This window comes from Natator depressus, chromosome 25, assembly GCF_965152275.1.
Source record: "Natator depressus isolate rNatDep1 chromosome 25, rNatDep2.hap1, whole genome shotgun sequence".
In the NCBI taxonomy this organism is placed as follows: domain Eukaryota; kingdom Metazoa; phylum Chordata; order Testudines; family Cheloniidae; genus Natator; species Natator depressus.
In genome coordinates, this window is record NC_134258.1 from 5,151,685 (window position 1) to 5,169,061 (window position 17,377).

General features: G+C 56.6%; 1 protein-coding gene across 1 annotated transcript in view; it reads right to left on the minus strand.

The window, feature by feature from the left end:
- Window positions 1-3,289: 3,289 nt before the first annotated feature.
- ATP8B3 (ATPase phospholipid transporting 8B3) overlaps window positions 3,290-17,377 on the minus strand; it is a 59,302-nt gene continuing 45,214 nt past the window's right edge. Inside the window, exons 18-28 of the mRNA XM_074939192.1 lie at window positions 16,540-16,704; window positions 15,858-15,969; window positions 15,398-15,473; window positions 14,258-14,390; window positions 12,655-12,919; window positions 11,934-12,157; window positions 10,484-10,567; window positions 7,982-8,221; window positions 5,666-5,804; window positions 5,054-5,184; window positions 3,290-4,129 (exon numbers count right to left, since the gene is read on the minus strand). Of these exons, the coding sequence (XP_074795293.1) occupies window positions 3,851-4,129; window positions 5,054-5,184; window positions 5,666-5,804; window positions 7,982-8,221; window positions 10,484-10,567; window positions 11,934-12,157; window positions 12,655-12,919; window positions 14,258-14,390; window positions 15,398-15,473; window positions 15,858-15,969; window positions 16,540-16,704 (1,848 nt within the window). The 3' untranslated portion in view covers window positions 3,290-3,850. The remainder of the gene's footprint in view (window positions 4,130-5,053; window positions 5,185-5,665; window positions 5,805-7,981; window positions 8,222-10,483; window positions 10,568-11,933; window positions 12,158-12,654; window positions 12,920-14,257; window positions 14,391-15,397; window positions 15,474-15,857; window positions 15,970-16,539; window positions 16,705-17,377) is intronic.

Sequence of the window (17,377 nt, forward strand, 5' to 3'; positions counted from 1 at the left end):
CAGCAGCACCCTACGGAAGCTCTGTGCTTTCCTTCATTCCTCTCCGTCACTGGTTTGTTATTTAACGAACCGCAAGGTCGTCACAGGTCGGGAGCCCCCTAGGCCCAGCCCTGCCCCAAAGAGCTTCCAATTGCCGTTGAAAACGAGAGATGGGGCCGTCAGTGAAACGCTTCCCAGCCCTTGCTCTGCGCCCCACGCTGACCTGGCCCCCAGGGTATTTGTCCCCACACTCCCCCGTGAGCTGGGACGGGTTATCATCCCCGTGCCACCAAGGGGGGATCGGAGGCACAGAGAGGCTATGTGACTATCCGAGGTCACACTGGAAGTCAGTAGCAGAGCAGGGAATTGGACCTCGGCCCCCTAAGTGGGGGGCTAGTGCTCTAACCACTGGACCAGCCTTCCACTCGAAGGTCAGCCTCCCCATCACCTGCGTGTGAGATGCTGACCGCCCCCCGCGCCCCTTGGCCAAGCTGTCAGTTTACCCCGCAAGCACCTGGGAGCTTTCTCCCATGCTGCCCCTGGTGCATAGAAAGAATCCAAGTAAACTTCACAGGACACGGCCCTGTCCTCCCAGCTCCTTCCGGGCCCAGGGCCTGCAAGGCACCCCCTACGGCTAGGACAGCTTGGGAGCACAAAGCACTGCTCATCACGCTGACCGGGACCCTCCGGCTGGCACCGTGGACTCCCTCCCCGGTCTCATCTCAGACTGGGGTTGCCAGCTCTCTGTGGTAGGGGCCGCCTTTTCAATGCATGCTCATATAAGGGCCCCGATCCTTGGCTGGGCCCCTCCGCTCTGCAGTAACCCAGATAATCAAACCGAACAGCAGAACACGAGCCCAGGGCTGGGTGCTCCAGCCAGGCCTCTGCCAAGGAGAAATACAGCCCCAGGTTTGGAGCATGGGGGTGATCAACGCCTGGAATGTGGCGGATTTGCCAGTTCTTGGTGTCTTCAGATCCAGTCTGGCTGCCTCTCTAGAAGCTGCTTTAGCCCAGCCCCAGTTACTGGCCTCCCTCCAGGGAGGGATGAGGTGCAATCTAATGGCCTGTATTGTGCAGTGGTCAGACTGGATTGAGCTAAAGGCTCCCTTCTGGCCTCACAACCGATGAATCTCTGCACAATATTAGGAATGGAGAGGAGCAGGATCCCCAGCTCCCTGGGAATCTCCTACCCAGGAGTCAACCCACCCTTCTGGGGAGGGACAGTGTGACAGGGTGTGGGGCCCCATCCAGTGCAGGGTGAGTGCACCCCATCCTTCGAGCTCCCCTCTACCGCAGGGCCACAAGACCCAGTGGCCAGCGGCAACGGGGTGGCAGGCCACCATCCAGGGGATGGGTGGCAGCCAGGGTAGGGGGTCCCAGCCCTCCCTGGTCCACCAGGTCCCAGACCAGGGCCCTGACAGCAGCAAGTTCACCACTGAGTCCGCAGGGATCCAGCCACAACATGCCAACTACACTCAGGACTATGGCTAGTCCCTCCCCTGGGCTACTTCCTTCCATGACTCCTGCAGTCATGGTCGGGGTGTCTTCACGGTCACCAGCCCGTGCTGTTCTCAGTAGCCATGAATCCCCTGGGGTATCAGCAGCTATCTGGGCATCTGCCAGAGTCTCAGCACCTCTGGCTTCCACAGTTGGGGGCTGTAGTTGCTTTCAGAGTGGAGCTTGCAACATGCATCCTCCCTCTCCAGCAATTAGCCTGGATTTTCCAGGGTTGCTCCCTTTTATACTAGCACTTCACGTGGGGCATGCCCAGTAGGGATGTGGGGGCGTGGCTTCCTCAGCCCACCATGAGGAATTAACTCTGTCCTGTCCAGTGCAGGCTGAGTGCACCCCCATAGCGACTGCAGCCATATTGCTTGAACATGAATACAGATGGGGGACGGGGGGTGAGTGCATATGAGTCCAGTCCAGTCTGCTCAACACAATTACAAAGGGCCCAGCCCCATGAGGTTCACAGTTACACCCTTCGCTCCCAAGGGTGCTAACGGGCACCTAGCATCTAGCAACTCAGGGCCTGCTCCAGCTCCCGGTTGACTGCCAGGAGTGTAGGGTCAGGTCTGTGGGAGATGCTAAATCGGATCGGACCTGGGGGCCAAGTAATTCAAGATCATGGCACAGAGGACAGTACAGAGCAACCCTAATGGGCAATTATGAAATAATCCTCCCCTGTGGGAAGTTTCTTCCTCACCCCACCAGTTAGTAGCTGGTAGTAGTTTGTAGTTAGTAGTTTGTGCCTGGTAACAGGAAGATTCATCTACTTAATCAGTGTTCTCACCTATCCTGCTAGGCTCCTTGTCTCACTGAGAGCCAGGGGTGGGGCGTTCCAAAGGTTAAACACCTGTTGTGCACCAGACTGTTGATGGGTTTTGAATCTGCTGCCTTCCAGTTTCGTGGGACACCTGCTTGTCCCGGTCTTACGAGAGAGGCTGAAGAGCAGCCCAGGTTTGAGGACTTTGCTCCTCCATCAGCCCGGAGGAGCTGATGCAGCTGCAGAAGAGCACAATGGAGTCTCATCCGCTTCGCACCTCAGCAGGGAAATGTCAGATCAGGCCCCGACGCTGCGAAAGGATCCACCCCACATGACGTCTCAATGACACCCAGACAGGCCTTGTGCCAGATCCAGGCCTTGAATCAGACTCAGAACATGGAAATGTTCTAATCCTTCGGTTGGTGAGCAGCAGCACCCGGGCCTTTGGGTCCAGAGACAATACCCCTGACAGCATCTTTAAAGGGTCCTGGCTCTAGCCTGCTACCAATCCTGGTACAAAGGGGTGTATGGGGGAGGGATGCAAACAGAGGAGAGGGGAGTCATAAACCTGCAAGCGGTTTCACCCCCAGCCTCCTCCATTCTTTTCTGCCTCTGCCAGACCTGGTGCACCGGTGGGCTGGGTCTCCTGTACCCCACCGGTATTTCTCTGGCTGTTCTGGGCACCGCCACCTGGGCTTCTCCAGGTATTTTATTCTTTGTGACCCACCAGGGTTTTACTGCACCATAGAATAGCAGTGGCCTTTTCCCCAGACAGCCCTTCAAGAGGACCCATATGGCATTAAATAGCCAGATCCAGCGCGCCCGTTGTACTGGGTACTTTATTAATTCAGAACACGGAATAGACCATAAGAAGCTGGGGCCAGACACCCCCCGCACACACACTTACTCTGCTGCACGCACTGGCTGCCTGCACATTCACAGCTGTAGCAGATACAAGATCCATATCCTCCTGCTCCAAAGCCACAGGCCTTGGTCTTTTAAGGTCAGTAAGAATCCCTGTTAACAGTATAGGGCCTATGACCCATAGTTGGAGCAATTCTGAGTCCATCCAGGAGAGGGCCGCTGCGCACACGAGCACTAGCGAGTTCATTACAACACAGAGGTTGTTTTAGTGAGCTCGAGAGGTGAGAGCTTTGGGGCAGAAAGAGACCACCATCCTTCCGCTCTGTGTACTCCTGCCAAGTTAAGAGAGTCTGAGCTCAGTGTATGAAAGACTGAGTTGGTCAGAGCATGAATAGTCCTTGCCTGATACATCAGTGTGGCTAATCTTCCTTCCCAGAGACCCTTATTCCTCCCTGACACAGCAGCTGGCATGACGGATTAACCATACCCTGGAACAGCAATGAGGATCCCACAGACAATTCATGCCTGCAAATAACACTAGTGGCCACCAGGTGTCACTGTTGCTCTTCAGAAAGGCTGGCAAAGGAGTACTTCTCTGGCAGTCAAAAAATAGAAAAAATTACCCTTAAAGGAGCCATGCAGCTAGTTCAGTGCCTGGCTAGCACTCATGGTCCGCAGCCTCCAGACCCAGCTGGGAAGCAGTCTCCCAAGTCCAAAAGCAGTGTGAAACTTAAAATCCCTTTAATTGTATTCCTTTAGGAAAACACTGGGGCCTGAAGCTACGCTGGGGGTGGCGCCCTCCCTGGTGGGCAGCAGGATGCTCTGGTAGCTGCTGGCATTCACCGGGCCTCGGTTCCTGGAGTCCTTCGCCCGCAGGCTGGCGCCCCTGGTAATGAGGTCGGCGTAGCCCTCCTTGTGGGAGAAGGCATAGCTGGAGCGCCGCTGCAAGGAGCCCCTGCGGAAGTGCGACTTCAGCTCCACGGTGCTCTCCGCCACCCGCGTGTCCCTGAAGCGAATCTTCTGCAGGGGGGGCCAAGGAGAGAAACGTCACCACCACCAAAGGGAAAGAACACTCGGGCTGAGAGAGGCATCTTGGCCCAGGGGTGAAGGCACCAGCCTGAGATATCTGGGGTCTGCCCCAGCCTCCCTGTCTGGCCTGGGACAAGTGTCTTCAGCTCTCAGATTCCCATCTGTCACATGGGCAGAGCAGGTCCCCTGCAGCGCAGGCTGGCTCCCTCCCACCCGGACAGCGAGCAGAACCAGGGGAAGGCAGCCTCCCGCTAGCGCTGCTCAGCCCAGAGCCTGAGGGGGGCACCGATCCAGCTGGCTTTGGTGCTAGGCCAGCGGGGAGCCATCAGACCTACCCCCAGCTAGGAGGGGAAAGCAGGGGGTGCTGGCAATGTATATTCCTGCTCCCCCAGGCACAATGGGGGTGAACGGGTAATGCTTGGCCATTCCCACCACAATGCAATGAGAAAAGGCCAGGAGATTTCAACTCCAATGAACATACAGGATCTTGTTGCCAAGGGCGGGATGGCATCACACTGGCTATACAGAAAACCAAAGGGCCCTTTCATAGATGCCGTAGGACACGTCGAACGAGATCAGACTCCAGCCCAGCATCAGGGCTCCAATCATGGCCAGTACCTGACACTTCAGGGGAGCCTGTATCAATGTATCTTGCCGTGCCAGTGGTGGGTTGGCTCATTTCTTCCTGACCACCAAGGTGATCATCTGGTGCCCTGAAGCATGAGAGCGGATTGTCCTTACCCCAGCACGTACGGCAACGGCCAATCCCTTTAATAAATCCAGCCACACCCAGGCTAGAGACGTGCCTGCTCAGCGTGGCAATGGACCCTTCAAGAATAGCCCAGGGCCTGGATTGCGAGGGAAGGGCCTTCAAAGATGCTTGTCTCCCACCCCATCGCCCAGAGCCACACTTACATGCTGAATGGTGCCGGCGCCTGTGATAACGCGGAGCAAGCGGACGGTGAGGGCGGGGACGGTGTTCACCACCACACACAGCAGGACGACGGACAGGACATACGGATCGGTCAGGGCGTTCTGGGAGGCATCTGTCAATAGGACGCAGGCCAAGGTGAGTCGCAGAGGAGATGGGAAAGACCATAATGACTCTACCTATCCCCAGGGCCCGGTTGGCGGGGATAGAGGGTCTGAGACCGCACCCTGAGGCAACTGCAGCGTCCAATGCATCATCCCAGCTCACACGGCATCAGTACGCCGCTCTCCCAGCACAGCCCACCGGACCATCCGGAGGCAGGGACACAGCAGGAATGGATCAGTCATGGATTTAGGGCTCTGCCCAAGGCCAATGGGATCATGACTCAGATCCACCGGGGAGAGAGGACTGGCATCTCCAAACACTCACGACACCTCCAGGATGTGGAGGGGTCGGCCTGGGCCCGACTTCCTGCTTCTGACACCGCTGAGCAGGGGGCGAGAGAGGAGGGCTCAGCATAAATGGGACGGGAGTGGGGAGAGGGAGCGACCCCAGATGCGAGTCCCTCCACCATGGGGTCCCTGGGGGTGCCTTACCTGGAAAGCGGAAGATGGTAGGGGCTTCTCTGAAGACCATGAAATTTTGAGTGAGGAAGGAGAAGAGGCAGAAGAACAGCAGGCTGCCTGCGACGGTCAGGAAGGACAGAATGGTCCAGAACTTAATGTCCATGATGATCTGTCCAGGAAGAAGCAGAACTGGCAGCCCGTTAACCCTTTAGACTCTGCAGCCAGCTCTGGGATTGAGTCCAAGAACCGGCAGCCTCCACTCCCCAGAGCTGCTCGCATAGCCTTCAACCTAGGAGAGTTCTCCCAGGCCTTTGACACAGCAGGTGGGACTGGCCCCTGCACTCGGCACTGGCCTAATTCTTGGCCCGTTAACTCTCCTGCTGATTGCCAGGGGAGCAGTTAGGCCATGGCTGAGCGCTGAGGAAAGTCACTGCTGCCAAGTGGGCCAGTCCGGTTGGTGGTAGCAGGGATGGGCTCTAACGGTCAATGCAAGGGGGCACCCAAATCCAATTCGCCCTTTGGAAAACCTCCCTCCGTGCCGATTAGACCCACTCTGGAAAAGGCTGAGGGCGGGTCTACATCAGAGATGCAGCTCAGGCAGACATGCCCGGGGTAGCCTGGAGTGACCTAGTGCATAAAAACGCTAGGGCAGCCGCAGGGGTAGCAGGAGGGGAAAGCCGCCCCGAGGACACGCCTAGCATCTCAGCGGGGTTCGTCCTGGGGCGGTCACCCCTTCCTGCCACCCGCAGCGCCACCTGCTGCACTAGCTCAATCAGAGCTCCTGCCGTTGGAAATTACACCTCCAGGGCCCGTGCAGCTGTTCCCTAAGAACACAGAGCTTGCCAGGGGGGCTTGTCTGGTGCTAGCAGAGTGCGGCCAGGGCTAGCAATGGCTGGGAAGTTTTGGTGTCACCCCCTGGCAGGGGTGTAACCAAGAGGGGAGATCTCCAGCACTTCCCCTAACGGAACGCGGGCTCATCTGGCTCATCTCATGTGGGGAGGGATAGCTCAGTGGTTTGAGCATTGGCCTGCTAAACCCAGGGTTGTGAGTTCAATCCTTGAGGGGGCCATTTAGGGAATTGGGGCAAAAATTGGGGATTTTTTTGAGCAGGGGGTTAGACTAGATGACCCCCTGAGGTCCCTTCCAATCCTGATATTCTATGATGATCTCCTAGTCTGGGAGGCTCAAAGGGGTTGAAAATGTTTTCGACAGAGGAGCTTCCCTCCAGGGAACGCCATTTCACCAAAATCAAAACGTCCCACAGGGACGTGGTCATTTCAGTGACACTTTCTACGGGAAAAGACTAATGGGATCGTTTTGACTTTCTCGTTTCATTTCAATAACGCTGAAACATCTCCCTTTGCCACGGTCACAACGGTTCAACTTCCTCACTTCAGTTTTACTTTTAGAGTACATGAAAAGTTCAGTGCTAGTGTTACATTTAACATTAGACGTGTCTATGGACTCGGATGCATTGAGGCTGGAAATGAGAAGGCTTCCAGCCGTCAGAGGGAGGTTCTGGAACCGCCTTTTAAGAGGAGCAGAGGGGGCAAACATCCGGAGCTGGCAATGTTTGTGAATGGGGTTATTTGCTGGGCTTCCTGCAACAGCATGGCCTGGAATCAATCCACAGACAGTCCCTCCCTAAGTTCCTATATTTAATATACTAGAGTTGAAACGAGCGATAACCAGTAACGTGGAAATGACACGTCTGTACCTTCTCAACCCCAAGCGTTGGACCGTTACTGGAATGAAACGTTTCACTGGCCCTGACTAGAAATGTTCTCCGGATTTTCATTCCAGGGGAAATGCTGGTGTTTCGCTCCAATCCAGAATGAACCGTTTGCCCAGAATTCTGGGTTCCGAACAGCTGTACAAAGCAGCTTCCTAACCCGGCGCCTCATGGCTGCAAAACAGCCTCTTCTTCCTCGCCAGCACCAGTCCCTTCCCCAACTCGCGCCAGCCCCCCGTGACAGCTCATGCCAAGCCGAGCCAATCTCCCTTCAGACTGCTGCGCCTCCCCCCACGTGGCCAGTGGCTGTCTCCAGGGAACCCTTCCAGCCACAGATGGTTAGAACCGACCAGGCCAGCTTCAGCCCTTGACTCTGGTGGAACGACACCCGTTTGGTCCCCGTGTGTCAAGGCCTGGAAACTTGGGGTGCTTTTTAGGCCAACAACCTCAACAGTAGCCCACATGGTGCGGCTCAAGGTCCTACATCTGCTGAGATGCTGCTCCAAATGAGGCGCAGTTTATCCGCTTCTGCCCTGCTACATTTGTCCTGGAGGGTGCCCCCCACCACCCCCGGCTCCTTGCTCTGAGATGGGGCAGGGGAGCCCGTGGCTCACCTCAGCAAGGACAGACAGGAAGGCCGAGGTGGCCACTGTTATGGCGAAGGACTGGTAATCGCCGACAACCCTGCTGCCGACCCTGTCTTCGAAGGCCCACAGGGCAATGAAGAAGCTCCCCAAGGAGGTGACGGTGCCATGAAGGAGGGTCACGCAGAAGACCCGGTAGTTGAAGAGCTCATCTCTCTGGCCCACTTTGTAGAGTTCGGGGAATTTCAGGCTCTTCTCCGCGCTCACGTCCTGCCGAGCAGCCAGAAGAAAGGGAGATGGGGGTCTCTGACATGCAGATGGCACCCACATTAATGAGGTCACCCTCCCAGCCACGTTACACGCACGCATGATGAGCCTGGGGTGAGGAGGAGCCCACCCACATGAGCTTGGTAGAGGGGGGAGGAGATATAAAGGAGGGGCCGGTGGGGGAGCCAGCCATCCACCCACATGTGCCGGAGGGAGGGCATGAGAGTTTGCGGTACTGCAGCACCAGGGACACATGTGCAGTCTCTGTGTGTGGCCTTCATACACAGCTAGGAGCTCAGAATGCTGAGGCCTAGATCCCAGACCCCAGCAGATGGAGGAGAAGCAGGCTGAGAGGCACAGGGGAGATGGAGCGCAGCCGCCGCTCACAAATGGGGTGGCGTGAGCCCTTGCTACCATTTCCTAGTGGGGAGAGGTTCAGAGGCATGGAAGTACCATGCACAATCTGATCAAGGACACTTAAGAGGGACACAGCCAGGCCTGAAGGTAGACTGGGCCCTGCCTCAGCACAGTGGGGTGGACTAGATGACCTCTCAAGGTCCCTTCCAGCCCGACCTTTCTGAGATTCTAAGTCCCATGGAGCATCTTGGAGGAAAGAAAGATGGAAAGACCGAGTCAGCGATGCTGCAAAGGGCTGACCCCTCCTTGGAGGGTCCATAACCAGGTTGACTGTGTCCTCCTCAAAAGTGACCCGCAAAGGGAAAGATCTGAGTTTGTGCCCTGCTTTGCTTCTCTAAGATTGCCAGTCAGGAGACTTGAAAGGTGCTTTTCAAAACAAGGTGGGGGGTTTCTGCCTGGCTGTTTACTTTAGGAAATTTCTGCTTTTTCTGGCGGTCTCATAGGAAGACCAAGAAATGGGGATGGGGAGTTTTCTTGGCCCTTAACTGAAGGTGCAGGAGGTGCTGAATCTTTACCATAGAGCGCTTTCCTCCCAACAGCTGGTTAGGTGTTTGAGTTAAAGAGAGTATCAACCAAAAGCAAAGCGTGTTACTCAGTCCAGGTGCGATTTTCAGACTCCCATTGATGTCAGTGAGCATGGATTTAGGCTGGCACTGAGGGCTTCTGGAAATCCCTCCTTCTGACCGCAATTCCCTTCCCTAATCACCCAGGGTCCGTTTCCTCGGCTCTTGCCCTGTTGTGCCCGGCTAGCTTCTCAGGCAGATGCAGAGCTTCTCAGGAAAAACAGGGGAGGCAAGACCTGACATCGGAATATAGGGCCGGATTAATCCCCCAGCGTCCGGCCGGTGACCCCACCCTCCCACTCTGCCTGCCCAGAGGCCCCTTCCCTGCTCGGCCTCTTCCCCCAAGGCCCCTGCCTGCCGCTCGCAAAGGGGGGAGGGACAGAGAGGAACAGAGGGGTGGGCAGGGCCTCAGGGGGAAGAGGCCGTGAGGGGGCGGGGCCTTGGGGCAGAGCGTGGGCGGGGCCTCAGGGGAAAGAGGCCAAGAGAGGATGGGGCCTCAGGGTGGAGCAGGGGGGGTGGGGCCCCTTCTGCATGTAGGCCTGGCGCCATGGGCGTCACTGTGAACCGGGTACTATCAGAACGTAAAAACAAGCAGGAAAAAAAAATAGGGAAAAAAATCAAAAACATTTCAGTCTTTGTTTGTAAGCCAGTAAGGGCACTAAGCCAGCATCAGCCATGTCCTTTGCAGGTCACCTTTAGCAGGGACTAATCCATCCGTGGTGGAAAGAAGTGTAAACGTTTAAAACAAGAGTAACATTGCAACCAGCGTTTGCTATTTAAACCAGAGACAGCGAGGGTCACCCCTGCACCTTCCTGTGAGATACACACTGGGGAACCACAGCCGATTCCCAGGAAAGGAGGGTTTATGGGAACTTGATCCCATGATTCCCCTGGTGTTCCCGGGATATCTTACGATGCCAATCCCAGAGTGCACTGCTGCTGGGAGCTGAGCTGGCCTCTCTGGGATACACACGCAGAGGCCATTGTGGCTGGATAGGCAGGGCAGAGGGCTAGCATGCATAATGTGCAAAACTGCAGGGGTATCTAATGGGACTGAACACAGTCAAGTGTGGGCAGGCAGATCCCCACACGATGCAGACCCACTGAAGTCAGCCCCAGAGACACTGATTTACCGCAGCTGAGCATCCTGCTCACAATCTGCGCTACGCAATGGCAAACACATGTATTCGATCCAAAGAATGGGTGGAATGAACCAAGGACCCCCACCCCACAGCCCGGCTGCAGGGCTATCCCTGGCAGCATGCAGCAAGATGGAAAACGTTACCTGTTCCATCAGTCCCATGGAGAGCACGGGGTAGGCGGTGTAGAACACATTGTAGAGTGCAAGGAACCAGCCCTCATACAAAGGCTAAAGGGGGAGAGATGGGAGAAAGCAATCAGCACAAACCCAGACAAGAGGGACGTAAGAGGAGTCTCATGGGCCCCACAGCCAGAGGGATCTAAAAGAGTCTGATCCAGTGTTCACTGCAATCAGCACCAAGTCCCAGTGGACTCTGGATCAAACCCAAAGTGCCTGCGAATCTGTAGCAGAATGGAGGTTGTGCACTAGCTTCTGACACATTTAAAAAATGAAGGATAAACTACGAAATTGACGAGACAGTGCGGCCAGAGGCCCCAGGGTTGTATGATCTGAGACTGGTCTCCATTTCCTTTATCCTGCTCCTAAATGTTTAATTTTCAATTTGCCGCAGCATGCTGGACTCAAAGGCAGAAGTGGTTGGTAGAAGTTGTCAGTGCGGGAGGCGGCGGGTTTGACCTCTGGGAAGGCGTGAGACGTCGTTTGGCGTTGTGGGATTAGCACTTTAGCTGGATCGGGATTAAGAATGTTGGTACGTAAATGGTCATCACTAGGTTTCAGAGATAACACACCCGTTGAGCTGAATGGGGCAGCTCTCACTTCTCAGAGCTATTGTTTCAGACTCCCTGCGGGCCTCACTGCATCAACGGGCCCGTTGTTCACGTTTGGGAGGTTTTCTTCATGACCATAAGAGCTAGAAATTTAGCTCAAGGTTTTTAAAGGGACTAGTGGTTTTGGGGGCCCAACCTGAGACCCCTCAAAGGGGCCTGATTTCCAGAAGGCGGGTGCCCAGCACTTGCTGAAAATCAGGACCCTCTGCAGCATCCCAAGCTGGGCACCCAAAGATCAGGAGTCATTTTGTAAACTTCGGCCTTATTGTTTTCCAGTGGAAGCAGAGATTCCTAGTGGACAATTCTGTAGCAGATGCTGAATGCTGTAGAAACTCCAGGGCCACATGGAACCCTGGGCACAACCTGGCCTGGATTTCTGTGCCCACCTGGAATGGATTCAGGGAGGCTTTCACCCCGAGGGGATTTTTCACTGCTGAGATGTTGCCCGTGGGTACCTTTGCTGGATGCTCAGTCAGCTGCCTTCCAGGTCTAACATTTAGCCCACTCCAGAAACTGCCCGGGGTCACTTTTCCATACCGGCAGCAGAGTAATAAAGCAACAAAGCCAAGTGCCCTGTTACAGCAAAGCTGGGCAGCGCAGAAAGGGGCACATTACCAGGACAGAGACAAAGAATACGCATCCACCCCCTCGCAGGTGCTAGTGATGCCAGCCTCAGCCATGGCATGACAGCCCATCCTCCTGTGAGGAGAGGGAAAGGGCTGGCTAGGGTGGCAAAGGGTAGGAGGGGGAGAGAGGGTGCATGACGTGACCACACCCTCCCAGCACAGCCAGGGCTGCAGCCTGACCTGGGCCGTGAAGCCGCTGTAGAAAGCAAACCAGATCTGCACCATCATGCCGGCGAAGGTCTTGTAGAAGAAGTAGCGGAGGAACTTGCAGATGCGCAGGTAGGACCAGCGGCCATGCACGAGCAGCAGCCGCTGCAGGTAGCGGAACTGGGCCAGGGCGTAGTCGCTGCACTGGACAGCCTGCATCCCCTCCTGCCCGCTAATTCCAACCCCAATGTCAGCCGCTGGAGAGGAAGAAAGAGAGAGAGGCAGGGCTGAAGGGCTGAAGGGTAAACACTATACACATGTCCCCGGGTGGGGAAATCAGCCCAGGTCCCGCAGGGTTGGGTTAGACTGCTTCGACTGACCTGCATCTGCCCTGAGACCTAGCCCCTGCGGGTGAGCTCAGGACTGATCAGCAACAAAAGGGGAACCCCAGGGCCACCTGGAGGGCCACGGATTCAGCCTGGCATAACATACTGGCAAAAAAGTGGCTTGGCCACTAGAGGAGAACAGCTTACGACTGTTACCATCTGAGAGAGTCACCCCTCTAACTCGAGTGACCGTGATCTGTGCTGGGCTGCAGAAGGCTACAGGGTGAAGTCTGGCTGATGACTCGTGGGAGGGGTTGCTATCCAGGGAGCCAGAGAAAGTAGGAGCCTGCATGGAGGGGGTATCTGTGCTGAGCATGCAGGGCTCCCTGAGCTCACACAATCCCTGACCCGCCAGCTTGAGGCCTCACTCTTGATCATGTTCACATCGTTGGCTCCGTCCCCGATGGCCAGGGTGATAGCGCTCCGGTGCCTCTTCACGAGCTGCACTACGAGGGCTTTCTGCTTGGGGGTGACCCTGCAGCAGATCACGGCCTGGCAGCAGGTGGCCAGGTCTACAAAAGCCTTCTCCACCAAGCTGTCTGCCACTGGCTGGGTCTGAGCCTTGCAGCAGGCCAGCCGCGCCCAGAAACCTTCCTTCCTCTTCACCTTCTCTGCAGCGCCCAGGACTTTCTCCTGAGGACAGAGCAGAGACACATGAGATGGCCTCAGACCAGCGGCGCCCCAGGGGCAAGGGGTGCTAGCCCTGTGCCCGAGCCAAACCCCACTTGGCTGGTGGGGACGGGGGAGGATGATTATGAGGTTATGAGGCTAAGGACCGAGAGTTAGGACTCCTGGGTTCTATTCTCAGCTGCGACACCAAGTCTTTCCGCAACCTCCGGAGAGTCACTTCCGTGCCTCAGTTTCCCCCTCTAAAACAGGGTAAGAATTGCCCACCATAAAGCAGAAGGGCTAGATTTTCCAAAGTGCCCCCGCAATTTAGCAACGTGAGGCCCACCAATGTACAATGAGATCTGTGCTTCTAAACCCCTTGGGCACTTTGCAAATTCTCCCCCTCATTCACCAAGCATTTTGAGACCCTCAGACTGGAGGCACGATAGGAAGCACAAAGTGTCCAATCCACAAGCCACTGCCAGCATCTCCTTTAAATGTCTCTTCAAGACCCCCTCTCCCCTGCTGCCGAGGAAAAATCTGCCAGGGACCGGTGGTTGGAGGGGCTGCTGGACACTTACGTTATTTATTTACAAAAAGAAAAGGAGGACTTGTGGCACCTTAGAGACTAACCAATTTATCTGAGCATAAGCTTTTGTGAAATTTGTTAGTCTCTAAGGTGCCACAAGTCCTCCTTTTCTTTTTGCGGACACAGACTAACACGGCTGCTACTCTGAAACCTTTATTTATCTAGTTTTTTTAATCGCTAGTGTCTATAAGCATGAGTTAGATTGGCCTCCCTCTTCCTCATCCCCACCCCTCCGCTCTTCTTAAAGCGTGAACTCTTCAGGGCAGGACCAGGAGCCACGCCTTCTTGTGTGTTCAGAGCATCACCAGCACAATGCTGAGCCTGATTGGAACCGCCTGGTGCTACCGTCAAATAAATGTTTGGTAAACATAACTACATTCGGCTTCCTTCCATTCCCCCTGCAGGGCCCGGTGGGGCCAGACCCATCTTCACTTCCAGCCCTAAACTGTTGGCTGGCATTGCTGTGCGTTGCTAAACAGCTGCAGTGTTGCGCCCCAGAGGGAGCTGCATTCCAGTGGCAGGTGGGGTGATCCTGGGATCATTCGGGACGGGGAGGATTTGCATAAATTAAGCAATAACCTTGCGTTCGCCATGGGCCCCACCCCAGAATCCACGCAGGGCACTTGGGGTTGGGTTCCCGGGTTCGATCCCCCCCAGGCTTTGCTTAAGCTGTTTTTACCCCCTGCTTTCCTCCCTGCTGGACTCCAGTGAGATAACTACGGTCCATCTGGCACTGCAGAGCGAAGGGGAGGGAGCGGCGAAGCATCACCTACCAGGAAGTCTCCGGTGACGACTAAGGCCATCTTCCCCTGGTGCAAGCCCCCCGAGCGCTGCTGGAACCTGCACAGGGCTTCCTCACTGCTGCCCAGGTTGTTGGTGCTCACCCAACAGGCTTCCAGCATCTCACTGTGCAAGAAAGGGGCAGGGAGGTGATGGAACGTGGGGTCAAAGCCAAGGCGAGCCAGGGGGCCACCCGGGGGAGGCTGGGCAGCTCTGGGCATAGGCTGCTGAACCTTCCACGTCTACACCCACACTAGCTGTGACTGTAACCTGGCAGCCAGGGTGGTCCGAGCTGCAGGTGAGACCAGCCACCCCAAGTATTACCCAGGGACGGGATTGTACTTGGCCGGCGAGCCCCTCCCACCACTGCAGCGACACCTCTATGCTTCGCACAAGGGCGCCATCGGAGCCAGCCAGGGTCCATCTCCCCGAGCGGGGAATTCACCTTCCCGAACCAGGGCAGACGTCCGTGTCTGACGTGCTCCCCCGTGGGAAGGCAGGCGATGGCTGCAGTTCCTAGTCGGCACGATGCCCCCTTCTCCAGAATCAGCCCCCTGCCTGGCACACAGCCCTGCCCCGAACAGGCCGTGCAGACGGAACTCCTAGCCCCTGGGGAAGGGGTGGCTGGGCGTTATGTGGGCTCATGGGGTAGGAGCCCTGTGGCTGCTTTTCCTGCTCAAGTTCTGCAGGAGACTAGTGGGCTTTAGTCTCCAGGGGGGCTGCAGGTTGAGAGTGAGGGGCATCGCAGAGCTGTGGAGTGGGGTGGACCCCAGTGCTGGGATAGCAGAGGGCTATGGGGGGAAGAGTGAGGGGCATTAGCAGAGCTGTGGAGTGGGGTGGGGGGGGACCCCAGTGCTGGGCTAGCAGGGTGCTGAGGGATATTGTCAGAGCTCTGGAGTTGGCAGGGAGCCCAGGGCTGGGCTAGCAGGGGGCTGCGGGTCAGGACTGAGGGGCACTGGCAAAGCTTGAGGGGGGCGGGGGGGCTGGGAGGAGCCCAGGGCTGCAATAACAAGACAGAGGCTGCAGATGCTCTAGCATGGCTCTGAGTGTGGCTCCTATCCCCCAGTGAGCGCTTCATCTCCCGCCTGCCGCTCCACGAGACAGGCCTTGGGAGGGGCCAGGAACCCACTCACCAGATCTCCTTCTCCTCCAGGATCTGCATGTCGTCCGAGAGCAGCCGGCAGGCGAAGCCGATGTTCACCGCTGTCTCTGAAAGGCACAAGTCACCAAGCTGCGGCTACAACAGGGGCCCCCCAGCAGCAGGGGAATACCCCAGCACTGCCCCCACTCACACTCCTAGTGTTTGCTATGCCACTCCCATGGCTGAGCAGCTGCCTTTTGCATGGGCAGCCGGAGACATAGGTTCTAGTCCTGCTCTTGCTGAGTGACCGTAGGCAGATTGTGCCCTCTGCCTCAGTTTCCCCCTCTGTATAATGAGAGATACCCATGGAAAGTGCTACATGCTACTGTCCCAGAAAGACACCAGCAACGCAGAAGAAATTCAGGGAAGTGGGGGCCCTTGTGGGGGAGGATCCTGCCCCAGGCAAGAACAGGGGGTTCTAGTCCGGCTTTGAGGTTCCATGTGGCTCGTACCTTGTTTATCTCCAGTCAGCACCCATACTTTAATGTTCCCCTTTTTTAGCAGCTGGATGGTCTCGGGGACCCCATCTTGCAACTTATCCTCAATGGCCGTGGCTCTGAGGAGCTGGAGAAGGAGGACCGCAGGAGGGTTTAATGATCTGGGCACGCAGGATGGAGTGAGGTGGAGCAGGATGGGAAGGGGACCAGGATCCGGGGTGGGGCTTGCTCCCTGGTCTACCCACCCACCCAGAAATGATCTCTCCATCACAATTCTCCTTGCCGCGTCCTGCAGACTCCAGCCCAGGTGGGGACTGACCAAAAGCCAGTCCCAGCTGGTGGCTGTTTGGTGGCCCCTACATGAAATGAGTTGGTGGATTCTCAGCCCAGTCTCCAGGGGGCAGATGCCCAACGTCACAAAAAACAGCCATGATGACTGGCCTTGCTGTGGGCAGAGGGCCATGGAGACCAAGCGTCCCTCTCCCTCCTCCAGGTAGGCCCTGCAGGTCAGCATCGAGCAGGGGAGGCCTTTCTCCCTAAGCCCTACGCTGGCAAACTGTGGCACCATCAAGACCCGTGGAGTCACACCTGGGGTAAGACTCTGCAACAGCCACGCCAAGCCAGCCCCGGATCCTGCCTCCTCCCTCCCCTACCAGGCCCGCACTGAGATCTCGGCCCTCGGAGAGCCTGATCCTACCTGGAGATCCTGCTCCATCTCCTCGTACACCTTATCCAGCTCTTGGGCACGATTCTGCAGCAAGACACTGGCCTCATGGTGCTTCTTGCTCCACTCAATGTAGTTCTCCTCCTTCACCTCCTTGCTGGCCAGGCACAAGGTCCTCAGGGTCTCCTCTGCGAAGCTCTGCAGAGGGGACAGACGGGAATACAGCAGGCAGATCAGTTACACTGCAGCTAGATCAGCGTTAACCAGGCGACGGTGGCCGTCACATGGCTGCCACCACATCACCACTGCCAGCTGCAGCATTCAGACCTCTAGGAGGCTGCTCAGGTACAGTAACTCCTCACTTAGCGTCCTCCCGCTTCACGTTGTTTCAAAGTTTCGTCAATTAGGGAACATGCTCGTTTAGAGTTGTGCAATGCTCCCTTATAATGTCCTTTGGCTGCCTGCTCTGTCCACTGCTTGTAAGATTTTGTGGAAGAGCAGCGACTTTACAAGGGAGCCCTGCACAAGTTCCTCTTCTCCGCCTCCTCCCCCTCCCTCCCAGCGCTTCCCCCAGCTTCCCAGCGCTGCATCTCCGCTGCTCCCGCTCCCTCCCCCTCCCAGAAAGTCCTAAGCGCGAAGTGCTGGGAGGAAGGGAGAGGAGCAGGGAAGCGCCACATCTCCACTCCTTCCCCTCCCTCCCAGAAAGTCCTAAGCACCGCCAAACAGCTGTTTGGTGGAGGTGGAGTGGGGGTGGGAAGAGGTGGGCCTGGAGTGGAGTGGGGACGGGAAGAGGCGGGTCTGGAGTATCCCCCAGCAAAGTCAGCCCCTGTTCTTCTCCAGGTAAGCTGCCACTGCTGCTGCAAAGGTGCTT